General features: G+C 40.4%; 1 protein-coding gene and 1 pseudogene across 10 annotated transcripts in view; one reads left to right on the top strand and one right to left on the bottom strand.

The window, feature by feature from the left end:
- GFOD2 (glucose-fructose oxidoreductase domain containing 2) overlaps positions 1–23,118 on the bottom strand; it is a 32,529-nt gene that overhangs the window by 3,183 nt on the left and 6,228 nt on the right. Inside the window, exons 1-4 of one of the 10 annotated variants that reach the window (XM_025045336.1) lie at positions 7,777–7,818; positions 6,892–6,980; positions 6,125–6,292; positions 4,172–4,517 (exon numbers count right to left, since the gene is read on the bottom strand). In XM_025045336.1, coding sequence (XP_024901104.1) covers positions 4,172–4,430 — 259 coding nt within the window. In that variant the 5' untranslated portion in view covers positions 4,431–4,517; positions 6,125–6,292; positions 6,892–6,980; positions 7,777–7,818. Of the gene's footprint in view, positions 1–4,171; positions 4,518–6,124; positions 6,303–6,891; positions 6,981–7,776; positions 7,819–23,118 lie in introns of those variants that run through there. The other 9 variants (XM_025045335.1, XM_025045337.1, XM_006909773.3 and 6 more) reach the window with 9 other exon arrangements.
- Positions 18,610–18,728, top strand: LOC112478192 (annotated as a pseudogene).

The raw sequence follows: 23,118 nt of genomic DNA on the forward strand, positions 1-23,118 counted from the left end.
CTTTTTGTCTCCAGGGACCAGGGAAAGCATGGATGCTGAGTGCTTATTAGCTCAGATCTTCTGTGGGGTGAACAACTTTCAAGCTGTAAGCCTCTCTCCAGCTCATACTCTCCATACTACTTAGGAGGAGTGCCGTGAAGCATCAGAAGCCCAGAGAAGTTGCCCCAGTAACTGCTTCTTTGTTTCCTAGTAACATACCACAGCTCTGGGACCACGACACCTATCTAGAGGTGTGGGACTAGAAAAATGATTTCAAACAGCGGGGTAGAGAAGCAGTGCAGGAAAAGCAACACTTTTGTGTTTCAGAAAATCTAGGGATTCCCCACTTTTTTTTTTTTTTTTTTAACAAAAAAGATTCTGCTACTAGAAAAATAAGTTTGAAAGCATTAAGTTTGAAAGCACCAGACTGAGTCTCTTGCTCACAGCCTCCTTTCCATTCTTTCCTGGGTTGCAGGCCCATGTTGGCTCCCTGGGTCACACCAGCAGACGGGGCTTGCATGGGAATAAAGATTGTTTGTGAATGCTTTTATTCATCCTGTGTGCCAGGCCCTGTGCCAAGTGCTAAGGATTCAACATCAGGCATGATCGCTACCTTCAGACAACTATAACTTGCATTTAGTGAGAGAGATATAACCATTAGTCAAATTATCGTATAAATTCATGTAGAACTGTACCTGTGATAAATGCAGTGAAGATGATATAAATAGTAACATGAGAGCACATAGCAGAGACCTGACCTGGACTGGGGGTCAGGGAAAGCACCTCAAGGGACTGATGTTCTTGGGATTAAATTATCTGGGTCAGGCTGCTTGAGGAGTGATCTCTTGTTATCTCAATAGCCCATGGGGAAATGGCTGGCAAACTCAGTGTTTTTCTAATGAAGCACAAAAGTGCCAAGAACTGGGCACAGAAAGTTACCTTTCAGTGACAGATTTAAGAAAACATTCAGCTGTATCAAGGATGTTAGTGCACTTTGCATATTATATTTTTCTGAACCACTTCTGAGCTGAGAAATAAAATATATTAGGGTCCTTCCTGCTTCTTTAAGGAATTCATGAGAAAGCTTTAAGGATGAGACTTGAAGTGGACGAAAAAAAAAAAGGTTAAAGAAAAGCAGAAAATAAGTTGCCACAGAAAGAGTTGTGATATGAAAAACACACTTCTGGAGGACAAGTTCAAGAATTAATTTTAGGAAAAACTAATAAAAATGAAGGCAAAAAAACAATCTTTATAGCCTTGGCAGTGAGGTAAAAATATAATGATCTAACAAGCTGAAGACAATGCAATTTTGCTTACAGCATGAAGACTCAGAGAACTATAAGGTTCCTAGGCCTCAGTTTCTGTAACTGAAAATAAAGATGCTGGATTAGATCAGTGACTCTCCATCCTTAGTGTGATCAGAATCACCTGGAAGGCTTGTTCAAACACAGATTGTTAGACCTCACCCTGAGATTTAGAAGGTCTGGGATGGGGCTTGAAAATCTAGATCTCTAACAAGTTCCCAGGTGATGCTCATGCTATTGGTTCAGGGATCACACCGAGAACCACTGGATCAGACACTCCATGGCCCCTACAGGCCTGACATGTCTCTGATTTTATGTCTGTGAATTCCAGAAAATACTGTACTACGATTAGTATGAAAAGTTTTAAGAGAAGCATAGTCTACGCCACATATGTCCTTATAGCTGCAAATCTGTATCAGTGCTGTGTGCCTCACATAATTGCTTCTCAGTCTCCATGACTTACCTTTTATAATGCTTAGCATAGCACAATGCCAGAAGATTCATTAACTCAACAGAGGCTTTAAATGACTGATAAACTTTCAAGGGTTCAAAATCTGGAAGAGCTGATCTAAAATTAGAGTACTTCAATAGCTATAGTGCTAAGTAATTTTTTTTTCCAGCTCTAAAAAGGCTGAGAATCTAAAACTTATATCCTTAATGAAAAACAAGGGACAGAGCCCCCAAAACAGAAGAAGAAAAGAAACAGAGACCTATGTGGGAAAAACATAGAAAAATATACTCTCATATATATATAAAGAAGTTCATACATGGGAATACAGTTAGGTGGAATGGCAGTGAGGATCTTTAGGGATAGTGACTCCGAGAACTTTTAAATACCCCTATTTCACTCCCATTTCACAGGGGCCGACAAAGGTTGAGAGGGACATAAATAGGACCAGAAGTGGTATCTGATGTCAAGGTCAGTTTGGTGCTCTGCATACAGCAGTTCATAAACTCACACCTAGTCCTTTGGGAAAACTGGAGGAGTTCTCCTGGTCACTTTTATATGTGCTAAAGACAAGTCAGAATTCTCACTAAAAAAAAAAAAAAAAAAGTGAAAGCACATAAGGAGTGAATTTCATGGTCACAACAGTCTCGGTGACTCCTTTGGGACCTGAGTGGGCAAGTGCCTAAGGGCAGGTCTAGCTGACATGGGCTCTCCCAGCCTCACCAACTCCTGGGATCATATACCATAAAGGACTCTCATTCACACCCTCCTCTTCCTGACAATACAGATGTGGAGGGAAGGCTGATGGCCCTGCCTCACCAAGGGCTGGGACACATGAACCCAGAAGCCTCTGGTCATCCCTCTCCATACTAAAAAGCCCAAAGTCCAGCGTCTCCCCATACCAGGAGCCTGAAAACAGCAAGCTTGTGGCCCAAAGGGCCCTGGAATTTCTTTTTTTCTTTCTTCACAGCCTGGAAATGGTTTTTGTGAGGACTCTAAAATTCAAGAGGGCTGAAACTTTGCCTCTGAACATACCTGGCTTCACCAACCTCCATTTAGGCCACAAGAGATGCCAAAAAGTCAGTGACCACAGTAGCTGGATTCCCCTCGAATCAGCCCTCTGTTAAAGTGTTGGCTTAGGTCTACTTCTAAACTCAATCTAGGAGCCATTACCTGTCTTCTTGAGAATCTGGAGTCAGTAAAAAGCTCCAATGTCACATATCCTCAGAGAGAGCTCTCTAGAAAAGACAAACCGCCTATAACTTTTGGCTAAAACGTGTCCCAAATCAACAACCAAACAGACTCATGTTCTTGCTCACTTCAATGAACATTTATCTTCTCAAACTCATTGGGCAGGAGGTCACAGACGCCTTCCTATCCTCAGAACAAAGAAGAAACAAAGAGCAGAGCCATGGACCCTCCACCATGGTAGTGGCCAGGAGAAGTGGTGGTTAGCCTCATGGTATACCAGCTTCTGGACCCAGAGACATCTGCATCAGAGACATACTTGGTTCCTATGAACTTACATAAAAGAACTATTCTGTCAATTATAGGCTACCTGAATTGTTACTTACATTTTTTTTCCTCATTTATCTTGTAATGTTTATTATTTCTAGGCTCTTCAATAGGACTGTGAAATATGAAGGCTGGGAGAGCTCCAATCCAACACTATGCTGAATGCCTTGAATGCCATTGGGACAATGCCTGGCACACAGGCATTAAAAAAAATTTTTGGATGAATGTTTACTCGTTTGTTTTCCTACTGAATTAGAACCTGGTTTAAATAAGAAAAAGAGAATTTTTCTGCCATTGACAGAAAAAGAAGCCTAACAGGAACCGCAGGAAAACAGCTCAGCAAGCTACGCCCAGCCAAAAGGCAGGCGGTTGCTGAGCCAACTGCTTCCCAAGGGAACAGAGATGTGAGCAGGCTGTCCTGTGGATCCTGTCAGGAAAGCCCAGTGCTGCCAGAGAGCCTTCCTGCCCTCTGGCATACAAGATCGCAAAGTCTGGCAGGAAGGGTGTGTGCTCAAACTAGTCAAGGCCTGACAAAACACGGGAAGTGGCAGCCTTCTACACACCCTGCTCTCTTTTCTGTGCTGATGCATGACACAGAAATGGAAGAACAAATGTATCAATCACAGAGGCAAACATTTTACTTGCCTGAAATATAATAATCTCTAGCCACTGTGACAGGCCAACTCTTAAGACATTTGCTTAATTTTTGTTTGGGGATTTACTTATGGGAGGTGGGGAAGGTTGCGTCTTCCCCAGTCACTGGAGCATTTCCTCCCACAGCTGTAAGGCTCCCCAACATGCTCTCCCCCAGGACTACCCCAGGAGTGAGTGCTGTCCCAGAGTAGTAGGACCTGCAGACTCAAGCCCAAGAAGGACCACCCGGAGGGGACATAACCTGCCCTTGCTATGGCCTGACCATCCATACCTAGAGCCTTCACAGATATTTGCCGGGTGAGTGGAGGGGGAATATTGATGCACACCAGATCCACATCTTGATGCAGCAGGACGTCATCGGTCCGGCTGGTGTAGAAGTTGATGTTCATCTCCTCCGCAAGTTGTTTCGCCTCCTCCTCAGTCTTCCCCCAAAGGGCCTCCACTGTGAACCCTTCTGCCCTCAGCAGTGGGACCAGAACCCGGGCGGAGCTGCCAGTCCCAAACACGCCCACTCCTGGGAGCATCTTCATGCTGGCTTCTCTGTTCACCAACTCATCTCCTCACAAGAGCCTCCAGCATGAATACGACCATCTCACAGTCCTGGTCAAACATGGCTCCTGGAACAGCAAGCAGTACACTGGCTATTAGTGAAGGGCACACTCAGTTGAGGCTACTCTCTGGCTTATTTGGAAACAACAAGTCTCAGCCACAAAAGCACAAATGAAATAAATACTGCTCTGAAATGAAAAGCTGCAGAAGCTTGTCCCATGGAGACCTAAGGATATTATTAGCATATCCTTAAGGATAGTTTTCCTCCTCTCTTGGAAGGAGGAAAAATGAAAAATGAGTAAAGCTGGGTTCACATCCCTGTTATGTTAATTTTCTGTGTGACTCTGGTCAACCCATTCAACCTTCAGGGCCTTAATTGTAAAAGTTCACAATTCCATGATATATAACAGAAAGAAAAAGAAGAGTGGGAAACAAAAACCAGTAAAAGATGAAAGAGAACTACCTAGGTACTATGCAGATTATAATTTAAAAGTTTATGATAGTAAGCATAGGAAAGTGTTCACTAGAAAACAACAAATTACCAAAAAAAATTTTCAACTACAAATTGGCAACAACAAAAAACAGCAGTGATGTTTAAAATGATATATATATATATTTTTTGTACGAAGATAATCATGCCAACATTGACTATGGTAGTCAAAAACTGGGAAACAATCTAGGTGTTCAATAAAAGTAATGGGTTTGATAAATAACACTACAGAGCCACTGAAAATCATGAGGTAGAAGGCCTTCGATGACCTGAAAGACATCACCATATATTAATTAAAAAGCGAAGACAAAACAATGTGAAGTATGACATCAATTTTTTTTTTAAATAAAGCATAAAAGATATATATTTATGAGAATATACAAAGATATCTATATCTACAGACATTCCACACATAACAGTAGAAGGGACTAGAATACACCTGAATTTCATGATTACTTGGGGTAAAGGGATTATGGATGATTTTTTTTTTAACTCTGTCAAATTTTCTACAATGAATATGGCTTATTTTTCCTTCTGCTAACAAGAGTTATAAAATGAAATAAAGAAAAAAGCTAAACAAAAGTCTGCTTGGAAACCAAGATAAGATTTAAGTGTGCTCAAGGTATTAGGTTTCCCTATACGGCACCCTCCTCCCAGCTAAACCAGTGGTTCCCACTCTGGCTGTGTAGTAGGGTCATTGGTAACCCCAGACCTCGCTGAATCAACCTGTGCAGATGAGCCTATGTCGCCATTATTTGTGTGTGTGTGTGTGTGTGTGTGTATGGTAAAATACACATAAAACTTACCATCTTAACCCAGAAGTGGAATTGCTGGATCATATAGTAATTGTTTTTAATTTTTTGAGGAACGGCCATACTGTTTTCCATAGGGGCTGTACCATTTTAAATAATAATTTTGTCAATACTTTACAGTCCCTTAGTTTACCAATTATCTTTTAAAAATCTGACTACTTCTGATCTTGGTCATTGCAAATCTAATTTTTAAAAAGTCTTATCCAAACATATGATTTTGCTGTTCTACTTTATCCACATAATACTGCTTCATTTGCATCACAGATCAGAGTCAATCTATTTGTCAGTTTAATGGAAACATGGCATTCATTTTATAAATGCATCATAATTAACTATTTCATTGCCCAACTGTGAGCACTAGGGATATACATACCTCTTTTCTCCCCATCTATGACAGTCTCCCACCTTTCTGGTCATTTCTGAGTGCCATGCCACTTTTGGGCTCCCCTGTTCCTGCCCCCAGCACCTTCTTGCTGAAGTTCTTGAGGTTGGTCAGAGGCATCCTCTTTTCTTCTTGCTCCATGTGCTCTCTTTACTACTCCTGTCCAAGGCTTTAATTAGTATACCAGTGACTTCCAAATCTGTGGCACAAGCCCAGCTTTCTCTCCAGAGCTTCATACCAATATACTCTACTCCTGAATATATACTGATGTTCCACAAGCTCCACAAAACCCACATGACCAAATCTGAACAGAAGCTGTAAAGTGAGACGGCGAGAGCACACGAAGTGAAGCCATCAGAGATATCTGGGTTCAAATCTTGGCTTGACCGCTGAGCTAAATATATAAACTTTTTCATGAATAGAACAGGTCTATTGCTATATAGCTCCCAGGGTCTTTTGACAATTAAATGAGGTCTAGTTTTAAGTTCTTAGCAAAGCATCTGGTATATAGCCAGCATTTAATAAATATCATAAACCTTCCTACCAACATTTTCTTCCTATATTTTGTCTCATGGAATGTCTCCATCATCAACTCCGTTCCTCAACCCAGAAAGCATCCCCAACTTCTCTATTACCATATCTGTCCAGGTAAACTCAATGTCAAGTCTTGTTGATCCTACCTCTTTATTCTCTTAAATCCACCCTTTCTTTGTCATCCCTTCTGCCACTGTGCTAGTCTAGCCCCCAGCACTACTCACCTGGATGACTGCAACAACCTTCTACTTGTTCTCTCTGGCTTCCATCATTTCCTGCTTTCATCCATTCCTCATATTGCAAAGAGATCTTTCTAAAATGCAAATGGGATCACATCACTCCCTTCCTTTTCAAGTCCTTCAGAAACTTCTCATTGGACTCAGTATGAAGCCCAGATTCTTTGTATGACTTCAAAGCTCTGCATGATCCAGAAATCTTGACAGGTATACCTTTGTGCAGAGTCGCTTCTGAGGGTTATCTCCAAGAGAGATGAGTTTCAAAACACATACTTAGATAACCCAATAAGAAGGCTGCTCTGTGAAATTACTAGCTATAAACCAGTTAAGAGTTGGGAGGACAATTATTCAAAACGACAACAATGGCTTCAGAATAACTGATGATTACTGTGTTATTATTTTCTTTCTGGGAGAATTAAATACGTAGTGAACAGCTGTTTATTGAGACCTTTTTAGATCATATTAACGCCATATCTCACAAAAAACTGTACATGAATGTCCACAGCAGAATTATTCATAATAGCCAAAAAGTGGAAACCACCCAAATGTCAATCAACTACTGAATAGATAAACAAAATGTGGTATATCCATACAATGTAGTATTATTCAGCTACATAGAGTAATGGAAAAACTGATAAAAGCTACAACATGGATGAACCATGAAAATATTATGCTAAGTGAAAGCCAGTCACAGAAGGCCATATATTGTATGATTCATTTACATAAAATGTTCCTAACAACAACAACAACAACAACAACAAGTTCAGAATAGGCAAATCCATGGAGACAGTAAATTAGTGTCAGGGGATAGGAGAAAGGAGAAATTAGGAGGTACAGAGGTCCAAGTTTATTTTTCTCCGTGTGGATACTCACTTGTTCCAGCACCATTTGTCGAAGAAACTATTCTTTCTCCCAGAATGACCTTGAAATCTTTGTTGAAAATCAATTTACCATAAGTATATGAGTTTATTTATAGACTCTCAACTTTATTCCATCGATCTATATGTCTGTCCTTATGCCAGTATCACTCTGCCATGATTACTTTAGCTTTAAATTAAGTTCTGAAATCAGTAAGTGTGACTCTTCCAACTTCATTCTTTTTCAGTATTGTTTTGGCTATTCTGGGTTCCTTGTATCTTTCTATAAATTTTAGAATCAGTTTGTCAATCTGGGATTTTGATACAGATTGCTTTGAGTCTGTAGATCGGTTTGGGGAACATGTTATCTTAACAATATTAAGTTTTCTGATCCATGTACACAGGACATCTTTCCATTTACTTAGGTTTTTGATTTCTTTCAACTAAGTAGCTTTCAGAGTATAAGTTACACACATTTTTGTATTCAAAGTATTTTATTTTCTTTGATGCTATTTTAAATGGAAAATTTGTTCTTAATTTCATTTTCAGATCCAACATCTCTTTTGCTTCTAATGTAGATACAAGTGTACTATGCAAAGTACATGTCTATGTTAAGGGTTGGTTTGCCAGTATAGCCCAGTACAGCATTTTCTACTGCTAGATCCTACGTGAAGGACACCTGTGCCTTTCTGAGCCACTGAAATAAGCATGACTTGGGCTGCCTCTAACTCCAGACCCCTGTCAGCTTCCTGCCTCCTTCAGTCTTTACTCTCTGGGGCTGTGGAGCTTGGCTTGCCCCCTGCACTCTACCAATGGGTTTTATCATAACCGTCTTTCTTTCTAATGATGATGAATAATGTCTGTGGCCTCTCATCCACCCCCTCTTTCCTCTTTGCTGATAATTCTCTTGCCCTTAAGGGTTCTCTTCTAATTAGAAAACAGATCAGTCACATAGTATCTTAAAAAATTTTCAAGTCCTGGACTCCTTTCAGCTATTTTGGTTATTTTCTGCATTTACAGGTTCTTTTTGGTTACTTACAAGTCATGGATATCCTGGCGGCCTAAGAGTGTCAAATTTGTTATGCTAGATAAGTAAGATTCTGCTTAAATTTTGTGGGTCATTAATTACCAAGAGCTACAAGGACCAGGGGAGTGAGACAGCCACCATAAGCAAGGATGTCCATGTCCTCCTATATTCATGCCCAGAGAGCACTTCCTCCTCTCTAGTACCTCATTCCTTGCATGCTCTAGTTATATTTGGGTGTATATTTGCATCGCGAGTGGCTTAAAACAAAAAAATGGGTTAGAAGAAATTTTAATAACCTCTTTTTTACTGACATTGACTCAAAGGGCAGTTTCATTAACACCCACAAAGGGGCATCAGCTAGCCTCTGAGGATGCCAGATGGCATGAAGCTAGGCACGCTTGATGACTGGGTATTTCCTGCTCAAGCAGGCAGGGCTGGTTTTCCTCATTTATTTCAGTGACTGCCCTTTCTCACCTCTAACTTTTCTCTACTGCTTGCCTCTAATATTCTTGTACACACCTTTCACGTGTCTCCCAAGATCTCCATAAACCCAGGCCTAGTTCATATGACTTCCAATCAATACATGGTGGTCAAGATGAAGGGTGGAAAGTGCCTTGACAGGACTGGCTATACACACTTTTACAAGGCTACAGGTTATGGGAAAGGTAGCATAGAGGTTAGAGGCATAGAATCTACAGCCGACCTTGCCTGGGCTCAAATCCTGGCTGTACCATTTCCCAGCCAGATAACATCAGGTAAGTTTCTTAATCATTCTGTCTCTGTTTCCTCCTCTGTAAAATAGGGATAATTGCATCTACCTCACAGGGCAGTTAAAAACTAAATGAGTAATATTTGTAAAGCATTTATAATGGGGCCTGGGCCATAGTAAATCACTACACAGATTTTTTTTTTTAAGATATTTATGACTTACATCTCTCACCTTCAAAACCTGTAAAGAATATGAAGATATTATTCTGAGCTAATGTGCAGTGGGTGCAATAGGCCAGGCAGTGTTTATTGTAATATATAGCACAACTCTTTTAAGTCCATGCAACCCCATCTTCCAGATGAGAAAACAGAAGCTGAGAGAGGCTAGGTAACTTTCTTGGGTTCTAGAGTTCACTGTGTGGATGAAAAGGCGGGGGTCCTATGGAAAATAACCTCACAGGGTGATCTGATCATAAATTTCTAACTAAGCAGAGTCATGGTAGGGAGTCAAGCCCCAGGCACATAACTTTTTTTTTTTGCAAAAAGTTTATCTTTACCTTGTCTATTGTTTCTGTGCATCTGCTTCAACACACCTGTGCATCTTTTTCAAAGCAACCACCTTCATGTAACCTTCCTTACCCTCTCTCCTTAATTCCAAAGGCATAAAAGAAGCTTTAAACTGCCATTCTCCAAAACCTTTCTTGAGTCTGTTGAGAATTTGCTTTCAGGTGTATCTTCTGTTTGAGTCAAATAATTTTTCTAAAAATTCTCTACAGGTTTGGACATTTTTACCTTGACAGCTATGTGTGACAGATCTGTCACAACCAGCTGTGAAACTTTGGGCAGGTTACTTATCTTCTCTGAAACTCTGTGAAAACAGAGGCTCGTATATGTGGAACAACTCTTCTTTCATTCTTAGTGATGAGTGTGAGACTGAAAAGTTCACTTTGCTGTCTGGCTTGGCAACTGCTTGCCTCTCAGCTCCACTACTCAAACCTATATTAATATGTTCATATATCATGGCTTTATTGAGGGCCTAACAGGTAGGCTTTGGTAGATGAAAAGAAGAAAAGACAGAGTCATAATCTGAGGAGCAACAAGCTCATCTAAGATTTCGGACTTTGCCAGGTGGGTGTGCTTTCTACTCTTGGTCTGCCCCACCTTTCCCATCTAATCCCCTCTCTGCCCTGCTCTGTCTCTCAGGAGTCGGAAGGCCAATCTCTAAAGATTACATCACATGGGCTCCAGGGCCTCTGGCTACCTTTTGGATCCAGCCCATGGGAAGTATTAGGAAGAGATCAAAGAGCAAGAAGAAAGGTCAAGGTATTTATTCTCCGTCTCTCTCCCTACCAGGATGTGGTTCTGACAGGGGATGAGTTCCTTAACCAAGGTTACAGCACTCCTCTCTCATAGCCACAGCTCTTGCTGGACCCAATAACTCATCACCACTCCCATCGCACCTGGGGTGATAACACCACCAGCTGTAGCCAGTCCTTACCATTCCTTGTAGGTTTCCCACAAAGCCCACATTATTGTAATAATCCCTTCATTAAAGGTCTTTCAATTAATCCTTTCAGTGTGCTGGCTGTTTCCTGCCCAGACTCTGACTACTAGAATCAGATTTTTTTTTTTTTAATTTGATGTAGGTGGAATAGAGTTTAAGAAACACCAGAGAACCACTTAGGATATAAAGTAAGAGGGTCGTTGGAGGGAATGAAATGGAGCAGACAGCTATTAGTAGGTCTTGGGATTATGAGGGGAGAGGGAAGAGCCAAAAATGACACTGAACATAGACCAGCATCCTTCATGAACACAGGCACAAAATCCTCTAACAAAATATTAGCAAACTAAATCCAGCAATGTGTTAAAAATGCAATACATCATAACCAAGAAGGTTAAAGCCCAGGAATGAAAGGCCGGTTCAACATTATCAAATCAATTACTATAATTCACCATATCAACAGTCATTAAATTAGTTATTAGATTGAATTAACTAGAGATACAAATTAAAACTTATTTATTACAACTACACACCTATTAGAATGTCTGAAATTCAGAAATTTAGAAAACTAGTTATCAAATACTGGCAAGGATATAAAGCAACTGTTCATGGTTACTGAAAATGAAAAATGGTACAGCCACTTTGGAAAAATTTGTCATCCTTAAATATACACTTATTATACAACCTAGCAATCCCAATTCTAGGTATTTGCCAAGAGAAATGAAAAGTTACATTCCCACAAAAACCTCTATGTGAATGTCTCTAATGTCTAATGTTGGCTTTATTCGTAATTACCAAAACTTGGAAGCAACACAAATGTCCTTCAACTGATGAATGAATAAACAAACTAGAGAATATAAATGCAATGGAATACTATTCTGCAATAAAAAGAACAAACTATTGATGCACACAATGACACAGATGATGCTCAAATGCACATGCTAACGGAAAGATGCCAAACTTAAAAGGCTCCATACTGTGTAATTCCATTTATGACATAATGAAAAAAATAAACTATAGAGACAGAAAATAGATCGGTGGTTGCCAAGGGCTGGAAATAGGGGCATGATACGATTACAAAGGGCCACAAGGGAATTTGTAGGGGCTGGTGGTGAAGGAACTGTTCTATATCTTGACTATGGTGGTGGTTACATGACTACATGCATTTGTTAAAACTCATAGAACTATACTACGAAGGGCAAATTTTACCGTAAATTATATTTCAGTAAATGTGGCCCTCTAAAAATATGATATTAAAGTTCTAAGCCTAAGTGACTGGGAAGTTATAGTGTCGTTAAGAGAAACAAGGAACCCAAAAGGCCTGGATGTTGAGATGCCTGTGGAAGCTCAGATTTGTGTATCCTGTTCTCCCAGACTGGCTGAATATCTCACCTTCTGCATGTCCAGTCCTCAAGCCACAGCTTCTGTAAAACCCTAGGACAAGACCCACCTCCTATCCCAGGGGTAGGCCAAAGCCAATCTGATACCTGTTTTTGTAAATAAAGTTTTACCAGAACACAGTCACCCATTCCTTTATCTATGGCTGCTTTTGTGCTACAACAGCAAAGTAGGTACAACAGAGACCATATGGCCCAGAAAGCCTAAGAGGCCAATTTATCTTCTGGCCTCTTAAAGAAAAGGTTTGCAGACCCTGCCCTATCCCATGGTCTATAAGGTCAGGAGCTCCATCTGACAGACGATAATCATGACAGTAGCCAGGACTGTGATAAAAAGGACATGCTCCCTTCACTGTGTGTGTGGAGTCACAGATTCTGGGAATTCTGGTGTTAGTGCATAACTTCAGAGAGGTCATTCATTCATTAGGCAGCTCGAGTAATGGTCAGACCCTGGGCAGAAGCTGCCTATGAATCCTTTCCTACCAACGGTCCCTTTACAATGTTGGGGGTTGCAATGTGCAGTTAAAACCTGTATTTTACAACCTCCCTTGCAAAGGGGTGTGTCTAGGAGTGTGATAAATAATAGAAGGCACGGCTTGGTAGAGCTTAAGAAAATGTTCTTTAAAGGAGATCTCCACTGGCAGACATTATTTTTTCCCATTTCTCTCTTCTTTCTGCTTGAAATGCAGATTCTATGGTTGGAGCTGACATAGTCATTTGACCACCAAGAGGCAACCTGAGAATAGGACGCAATTTCTTGCAAATATTGGTACTGAGATGTCATTCAAGCCCTCAAGTAATTACATTTCATTAGCAAGACCAGTAGGCAAACAAATTATATGGTATGGCATGTAGAACAACAGAGAAGAGCACCATTAACTACATGGGCCACAGGTGGTGTGAAAGCATCTTAGAGATGATGTTCAGGTCCAAGTTGGTCAGGAAGATAAGAGATCACACAGCCCCTCCAACACATCCAATGACAAGGCCCTTTCTTTATTTCTGTGCTCCTGGGGCCATTTTAGTCAGAAAGTTCTACTTTTGATTGACTTGCAATCCACCCTTATTTAACAATCCATGATGTTTCTAATGAAACTCTGTTTCCTCTACATTTTCTAGGTTGCGGTAGGTTGTTTGCAAAATGGCCACAACAATTCCCTTCGTTGTTTTCATGCCATTGGGTAGTCAATCACCTCCCACAATGACCGTGGATTTAGCCATGTCACTTGCTCTGGCCAATAGGACATTAGCAACATGACACAAGAGGTTTAAAATGTACTGGTGCATTAAAGCTTGCTCTTGTTATTCTTGGGACCTCAGGGACCATCACCACGTGAACAAATGAACCCAGGCCATCCTAGCGGATCATGAGAGATACATGACCAAGTCATCTCCAGCTGACAGTGAGCCAACTGCCAATTATGTGAGATCACCCATGGCCATCTGGTTACAGTTGAGCTGACCCACACCAGAACCACCATCCAGGTCACCCTAAGAATCATGAGAAACAATAAACATTTGTCTTAAGCTACTGAATTCTGAGGTTGTTTGTTATATAGCTAAAGCTAACTGATAAACACTCCTTTATAGACCAAACTCCCTTAATTCCCTCAGGCCTTCCTCATACACTCTACCCTACTGGCGAAGGCTGCTCTGGTTTGGCCACTCTCTGGTTTGTCAACATCCCCCTGAAATGGAGTCCCTATAACTGAACACCATATATTGAGCATTCTCTAGTCTCCTTTCTCTGTACATTAAACTCCTATTAAGCAGCTTACATTCATTTTAGAATTTATACAGTCATGTCGAACTGAGTTTTTCACATGTCCTAATAAATATTCCGTACTTGTATAGTTAGGTTTAAAAAAAATTTAATTGTGGTAAAATACATAGAACATAAAATTTACCACCTTAACCATTTTAAATGTACAGTTCAGTGGCATTAAATAAGACTGTGGTGTAACCATCACCATCACTCATCTACATAACTCTATATCTATTAAACAATAACTAGCTATTACCCCTCCCCGCAGCCCTGGCAACCACCATTCTACTTTCTATGAGTTTGACAGCTCTTCATACCTCATTTAAGTGGAATCATATAATACTTGTACTTTTGTGATTGGCTTACTTCGCCTAGCATAATGCCCTCAAGGCTCACCCATGTTGTAGCATGTGTCAGAATGTCCTTCCTTTTAAAGGATGAATAATACTCTATTGCATGTATATACCACATTTTATTTATCCATTCATCTGTTCATGGACACTTGGGTAGCTTCCACATTTTTGCTACTGTGAATAATGCTTCTATGAACATGGGTGTATTATAGATTTTTAAACCAAAGTTCAGTTATTTTTTTATTTTTTCTCTAATGATTTCATTTAGTTTAATTTGGGTGGTTGTTTACCAGTTGAGATCTTTTTGGATATTTATTCACTATCCCTACCAGCTTTGTATCAGTTACAAATTTGATCAGCAGGCTATGTCTTTAATTCAAGCCAATAATAGCTAACGTTTTTGTTTGTCTGTGAGTACATATTATGTGCCAAGTGCTTTACAAGCATCATTTTTTTTAATTATTAAAATATCCCAAGGCAGGTGTTATTATTTTCCTTTACAGATGAGGAAACTGAGGGCTCCATCATTTTTGGAGTAGATATTTTAAGTAATCACAATTTCACAGAACTATACCAACTCTCATTTCTCCTTTTGCCCAATGGGACAAGAAACCACATAAGATGCACAGCTTTCATCCAAATAAATGACACTTATATGTGACGCTCCCCTGGATCAACCAATTCAGTAAACATACTAAAAAAGATTATATTGTTATCAAACACACACACAATCAGAACTGACCATGATCTCTTCAAGGCTAGCAACCAGATGTTTGTACCTTAGGCACCTGGCACTGAGTTAGCCCTTCATAAAGGTTTGTTAGATGATGTTGTCCTTTATAAATCCACATATCATTTAGTGTTCACCAGTTTTCTTTCTAAGTGTTCAGAGGTCATTTGTTTGTAAAATGTTCTAGTGTTTTTCTAAAGAAAAACCGGCATCAGGCTCAAACACCTACTTCCGGTACTTCTTTTCCTACCCTTTGAAAATTGTGACAAATGTTGCGTATCACCCATCTTCTGGCATCTCCCACTGCTCCACAATGCCTCAAAGTTTACTAACAGGATATAAGGATATATAGCACAGTAACCTGCTCATTTTCTCAGACCCTTGGGATGTAATTCAAATGGACGGGGGAACAAAACTCATTGAGTTTCTACTTTTCCCATGCCTGCTCTTTCCAGGTAGGTATTTGACGAAAGAAGAAATGAGAGAAATTGAGTAGTTATATTATCCTTTATTCATCTTAAATACCTGTCAATATATCTTTAAGAATACTTTTGATTGACTGCAGGTTTTTTTCAAATGCCCTTACTTGTTCTGGGATTGTGTTTTCCTTATCCTATTAGAAGCATCAAGCTCTTCAGAAGCTTACAGATGGCGGGAGCCAGAATGATACCATCTAAGCTATTTAAAAATGTACCTATAATAATTTGTCCTGTAACTATACTTTTAAAATTACAAATTATGCCTTCTGTTTTTTAGTGCCAGGCTTCAAAAAGAGCCATTAGGTATTGCTATTGACAAAGTTACTTCCTTTACCCTGCAAGCCAAGCAAATGCAGTTAATTGATTTTTCAACCAAAGCATTAAACCAATTCTATGGAGGAAACTATTTAAAATAGTGTCAAAACAACTGGATATCTACATGGCAAACAAAGAACCTTGACCCCTCTTCTCTCACTGTAATACAAACATTAATTCTAGAAGGATCAAAGACCTAAATGTAAAAGCCAGAATCACAAAGCTTCCAGAAAAACATATCAGAGGATATTTTCAAGACAATGGGGTAGGTAAGGGTTGCTTGGACAGGACACAAAAAGCACTAATCCACTGATAAACTGGATTTAAAATCTAAAAGAATTTCTGGCTCATTAAAAGCCACCTTTAAAAAATGAACAGGCCAGTAACAGACTAAGAAAAAATATTCACCAAACATATATGTAACAAAGGACTTGAACGCAGAACTCCTACAAATCAACAATAAAAAAATAAGCAAAACTTAATTTTTAAAAATATCAAAAGACCTAGTCATTTCACATCAAAGATACAGGAATGGCAAAAGGCACGTGAAAAGGTGCTCCATTACCATTAGTCATCAGGAATATGTAAACTAAAACCACACTGAGATATCCACTAAAATGGCAAAAACAACAAAAAAAGATTGACAACTCCAAAGTTTGGAGGGATATGGAGCAAATGGAATTCTTATATACTGTTGGTAGAAGTGTAAAACAGCACCCTTTGGAAAACCAACATTTTCTTATAAAGTTAAACATGTATCAACCCAATGACACAGCAACTCTACTTACAAAATGTTCATAAACAGCCTTATTCATCTTAGCCCCAAAGTGGAAACAAATACAAACGTTCATGAATAGATTACGGATAAACAAATTATGGTATAGTCATACAATGGAATATAGTAAAGCAGTAAAAATGAATGAACTATTAATACATGCAACATGTGTGAATCTTAAAACTTTATGTTGAGTGAAAGATACCAGGCACACACACCAAAAAAACCCACTGTAGGATTCCACTTATTTAAAGTACAGGAACAGGCAAATCTTACTTATCGAGACAGTAGTTAGAAGGTGGCAGTGGTGGTGGTTGAGGTGGGGAGGGGGTGAGGGAAGAGACTGACTGGAAAGGGACACAAGGAAACATTCTAGAGTGATGGAAATGTTCTATATCTTGTGTTGCACTGTCGTTACATGGTGATATGATTGTCATAACTCATCAAATTGAATACTTCGGATCTGTGCATTTAATTGCATATAAATTATACCTTGACTTTTAATCGCCATAAGTTGTTGTGTCTAAGGGTCCAGAATGATTTATTCACGCCTTGCAGACTTAGGTCTAAAATCGAACTAAATGGATATGTGTGAATTAAAAGTCTCTTTCCTTTAAAACAAAACAAAAACCTTGTAAGCTTATTTTAGGGCATATCACCGGTATAGAGACAATGGCTGGAGCCAAGAGAATAAGTTTTCTGAGGAAGTAACTTCAAGCTAAGGCCCAATGATCTAATCAGTCTCAGCGCTTACTGAGGGTATCTGATGATGGCACTTTTCCCTCACCAATATCATATTGGGCAAGCTGCTGAGCTGTAGGTATTAGGCAAGTCCTCACCAATCATCAACAACTCATACTAAGAAAGGGGGAGTCAAAAAGGAGTTTTTCTCCTGTATAGCTGCAGGCAAGCAAAATCAATGATGGCTATATGTGAGAAATGGTTTAAGTTTGTGGTTTTAGCTGTACGGGTTGGGCAATGAGGCTTGCACACCATAAGGGTGGGAAGTTCTCACTCTGTGCCCACCCCCTACTGCACCCCAGAACCAGCCCACACCTGGAGTGCCCTAGCAGGACCATTCTCAAGAGCTGGGCATCCTTAGGGCACCCCTCCTTCCTCTGAGGTACCTCCACAGACTTTGCCATAGATTTCTGTCCCCTCTGACACATTCCAGAGGGCCAGTGTGAAGGGGCTTGTTTGGGAATTAGATATTTCCCAGATGAATTTTTTTAGTAATTGTATATTAAATATAAAATACACTATAGTAGAGCACTGTGGCCAGAGATGTGGCCATGACCCTAGTTATTAAGTGAGATGGGCCCTCAATCTAATTTTAAAACAGACTGTGACATTAGCTGTGTTTCATTGTCTGTGTTTCAAGAGCTTACGTATAAAACAACACCCATAATTAATGCAAACTGATTCACTAATAAATATTTACTTAGTATCTACTATGGGCCAGGCCTAGGCAAAACACAGGACATACTGATGAGCAAAATGGATAGAGCTTCTGCCTGCATGGAGCTTACAGTCCAGCAGGAAAGAAAAGACAATCAAATCATCACTTAAAACATGTCATTGCAATTTAGATAAGTGCTATAAAGAAAAAGAACAGGGTGCTATAAAAAAAAAAGATTTAAAGAAGTGTTAATGATGTATCCATAATGCACTTTGAGTTCCACATGAAAAGGGCACTACACATATTCAAGGACTGAATTATTATAAAAACACTGACATATTGGTAGTTCAGTAAACAAAAAAAGCACAGTACTCCAATGGCATTAAAAAGCCAGTTTGTAGTCTATGGCCAAGCTACCCTGAACAAGCCCGATCCCATCTGACCTCTGAAGCTAAGCAGGGTCAGGTCTGGTTAGTACTTGGATGGGAGACTATCTAGGAAGATCAGGTGCTGTAGGTGTAAAAAATAAGGGTTTGTAAGCTGACAAGGTCCTTGCAATCTGTGAGGTCAACCAAAGGTTGCCTCGCCTGAAAAAAAAAAAAAAAAAAAGCCAGTCTGTGATTGGCAGACAGTCCTTTCCCCCAAAGCAGCGTTCCAGTCTCTACCCAACAGCATTTCTTCATATAAAGTGGGTCCAAAAGTAGGAGGAAAGAGCAAAATGTTCAGAACTTTAAAGTGCGATTATGCAACAATCTTATGTTGCTCTGTGTTCAAGCATCATGGCTGACAACCCTAGAGTATTGTTCATAAATACTTCAGCTGCCTGACAAACAATTATTTGATAAGCTTCAGCTACCTGATATCTGCCAAATACAATTAAAATGTTGCTAAATCCAATGGTCAATTCTCTTTCTCATATTACACTGATGTTGACAGCAGCAGCATCTGATATAGTAGGTTCACCCTCCTTGAAACATTCTTCTTTACTTGGTTTCCAGAACACAAATGTCTCCTGGCTTCCTCCTACCTCTCTGGCCAGTTCTCAGTACCAGCTGCTAGTTTCTCCTGATGATGACCCTGGTAACCATGGGTCCCATTTAGTCTCATGGCTTTAAATACTATCTATTTTCTGATGGCTCCCAAAGTTATGAGCCAGGTCCTCCGCATTGAGCTTCAGACTAGTATAAACAACTGCCTATTTAATATCTCTGCTTGGATCTTTAATAAGTATCCCAAACTTAAAATGTCCAGAACTAAATTCCTGATGTTTCTCTCCACCAGACTTACTCTTCCCACAATGGCTTCAGAAACTGGCAACACAAATTTTCCAACTGCTCAAATAAAAATCTTGAAGTAATCCTAAATTCTTTTTCTTTCACACTTCACATCTAATCCATAAACATGTTTTGCTGGCTCTTCAAAACATATCCTGAATCCAAGCACTTCCCACTACTCCTACTGCTATCGCCTTAGTTCAAGGCACCATCGCCTCTCTCCTACATGATTACAACAGCCCAATCAGTCTCCCAGATTTTACCCTGCTCCTCCCATGCTGCACTCCCAATATATTCTCAATGTAGCACTGAGAGCAACTCAATTAAAATACAAGCCAGATCTAACCACTCTTCTGCTCAAACCGCCCCCTCACCGCCAGGCTTCCCAGCTCTCCTGGAATAAAAGCCAAAGTTCTTCCATGGACTGACCTACACGAACCAATATGATTTGTCTGCACCCTCCCCTTCTCTTTCTGACCTTATATCCTTGTTCTCTTTCCCAGCTCACTCTGCTCCAGTCTCAGTGGTTCACTGCTGTATGCATACATGGGTATGTTCATGTCTCAGGGCCTGTGTATGTGCAGTTCCCTCTACTGTATAGATATCCATCCACTTGGCTTACTTGCTCCTCGCTTCCTTCAGGTCTCAAGTGCTGTCTTATAAGACATGAGTTTATTTTCCCATTGTTTGTCCCCCACTACCACCCCAGTTAGAATGTATGCTTCTTGAGGACAGGAAATTTTTGGTCTAATTTGTTCACTGCTGTATCCTGCAGTGCCTAGAACAAGTCCTGACATATAGTGGATGTTTGATAAATATTTGCTGAAAAAAATGAAAGATTTCAGATCTAGTTCCTGCATAGCTAGTTAATCAATAAACCAAGACATATATACTGAACTTATCAAAACTATATATAACTCAGTAGGGTCTTGGGACATGTTCATTAATTTAATAGAGATTACTTATGTCACTAACCTAAGTAGTTTGGGACATGATCTGGTTTAATGGTTCAAGAAAGAAAACAAGCATCATATGATAACAGAATAGCTCTGCATGCCACTTGAGATTAGGAAAATGAGCTGCTGCTCTCAACCTTAAGCTACAATTTGGCCTGCCAAGAGGGTGCCCTCATTCACAACTGTCTTTCCAACTACCACCCCTCCTCCACATGAGGTGACTCATGCTTATCAGTTAGCTCAGTCTCTTTGTAGTCAAGTTTCCTCCTCCTTAACAGAGAAGCACACTGTGTGCCAAGCCTTGCAGGACCACAATGACCCAGCACTCAGGAGCTATGTTAAGTCAAATGCCAACAGACAGTCGTGAAAGAAAGGCAAGTGATCATGATCTAGACCTAACCAGTTTATAAGGAACCACTCTGGCTGCAACGAAACCTTCCTGCCCCCACAGCCAGTCCATCACTACATCCCAGTAACTGGACACTGTAATATCCCTTGAATTCATCCACTACTCTGGTTTCCTGAACAGACACCCGCAGTTCTCCTGGTCCTAACCATTTCCTTCCCCAGCCTTTAAATGCCCCTAGGATAAATCCCAAATTCTTTGATGGGATTCACAAAGCATCTCCTCAGTGTGGGTTGGACCTCTCCCCACCTTTCCATCTCACCACTTTCCCCTTACACTGTACTCGACATACTAGCAGCTATCAAATCTAATTCCTTTAGTCCTGCTCTGAGATTTTGGTTCAAGCTGTTTGCCTGGAAAAATCTTTTCTTCTTACTTCCCCAGGCTAACTCCTTCTTGGGAGATCTGTTAGGTCTCCACTTAAATACCACTTATTCAGAGAGGCCATGCCTAGGCTGGGGTAAGTGATTCTGCTCATAGTACCCAAGCAGCCTGGGCTTTAGCTTTCATAGTGCCCATCACACTTCACTGGGATCCCCTATTATTTAGTGTCTGTCATGATGGCATGACCTTGCCTATCCCAAATCTACTGTCACCAGGACACAGTGCAGTGTGCCTGACACTGAGGAGGTACTAAGTAACCATTGAAGAATGAACATCCGAATGATTAAGTTACAGAATGAATGAATCAAGAAGTCAGGTCAAAGCCTGTGTGGATGCTGCACTGACTGGAAGGCAACACCTTTTCCTGCTTAAGTCTTTTTCTGTCTTTCTAATTTTAAATAAATATTATTTAAAATCTTAAGAGCATAAGCTACTTTGAATGGTTTTCCAGAACTGATACTGTGGAACATCATCCTGATTGCGGGGGGTGGGTCAAGACTTAACATCCAGTTGCAAAGGGATCTATAACAGAAGGGCATAATTCTTGAGCATGGTAAAGGAGACGAAAGTGCAAAGGTCATTTTTAAGTTTAATCTTTATTTTGCAAAATCAGTAACCTGTTGGAGATATAAGCCGGAATGCCTTCCATGTGGCCTTCAACATTAATCATGTACCAAGAATTAACTAGGAGGGTGCATCTAACTGTCGCCCAGTCCCTCTTTTGACCCTCCAGCATCTAGAATTGAGCCAGTGTGGCAGATAGGCTGTCAATGCCTGGGTAGAAGAGCTGGACCCAAAGAGAAAAAACTACCTACAGTACAGTTACCTACACTAACCGACTTGTACTTAAGAGTCTGAAACAGTAACATGAATGCTTTCAGCAGAACTGTTTTCAGATAGATGTGAAAGTGTTTCTTTACCTGCATTTATGATCCCATTGAAAAATAAACACTGGGGTGGCTCCACAGTGTAGTGGTTAGCATGTCCGCTTTACACGCAGAAGGTCCTGGGCTCGCGCCCCAGGTAGAATCACGGACCATACGCCGGGTGTGCCAGGCCCCCTGAGTGTGCTGAGGGTGCCAGATCCTGGAGGCACTAGGCCCCGGGTTCACGCCACGAGCGTGTGGCAGGAGACACCCCACCTTCAGAGATCCAGTTCTTAAGGGAAACGGCAACATCCATAGGTCAGGGGTAGAAGCGGGGCGGGGTAGGGGATATTAAAGAGAGGAAAAAAAAATAAAAATAAATAAAAACTGAACTGAACAAACAGGTATTGAGTTTTACAAATAATTTATAATAAATGTTTTGGTGTCTGGGTTTCAAAGATCCAGAGGTTCTATGGAGAAGGTTTCATTCTCCCATGACTTAAGTGCATACACTGACTCAACGACATGGTCATAGAGTGAGTGCCTTCTCACTGACAGCAAAAACACAAACAGGACAAAGGAAAGAAATGCTATTCCCCCAGATCTACAAGTTGACATAAGGAGTAAATTGTTAGGCAGCCACTGAAGAATGAGAGAGCATACCCAGCCCTGGCCAAAGATGCCAGTTCCCCACACCCCATCCCCTTTCCCCCTCCACACAGTGTCCTAGGAGTTACACTAATGAAAGGCCTAATGACCTGTCCAATGAAGCGTAACTACCCAATGTACAAAAGGGTCAGCTAAATTGGGCCATAAAGAAGTAAATTTAACACCCACAGAGGCATCTGGATCGCTAACAGGTCCAAAAGTTAACTTCAGCTCATGATTACAGTGGGAAAAAGTACTCATCTACCAGCTATATTCTTTATTGTTTTTAAAAATCTGGCAATAACCAGAAGATTATTTTTTCTAAGAATGCTTTAACAGTGAGTTCCAGATTGACATCAACATGAAAATTCCATC

Source organism: Pteropus alecto, unplaced genomic scaffold, assembly GCF_000325575.1.
Source record: "Pteropus alecto unplaced genomic scaffold, ASM32557v1 scaffold42, whole genome shotgun sequence".
In the NCBI taxonomy this organism is placed as follows: domain Eukaryota; kingdom Metazoa; phylum Chordata; class Mammalia; order Chiroptera; family Pteropodidae; genus Pteropus; species Pteropus alecto.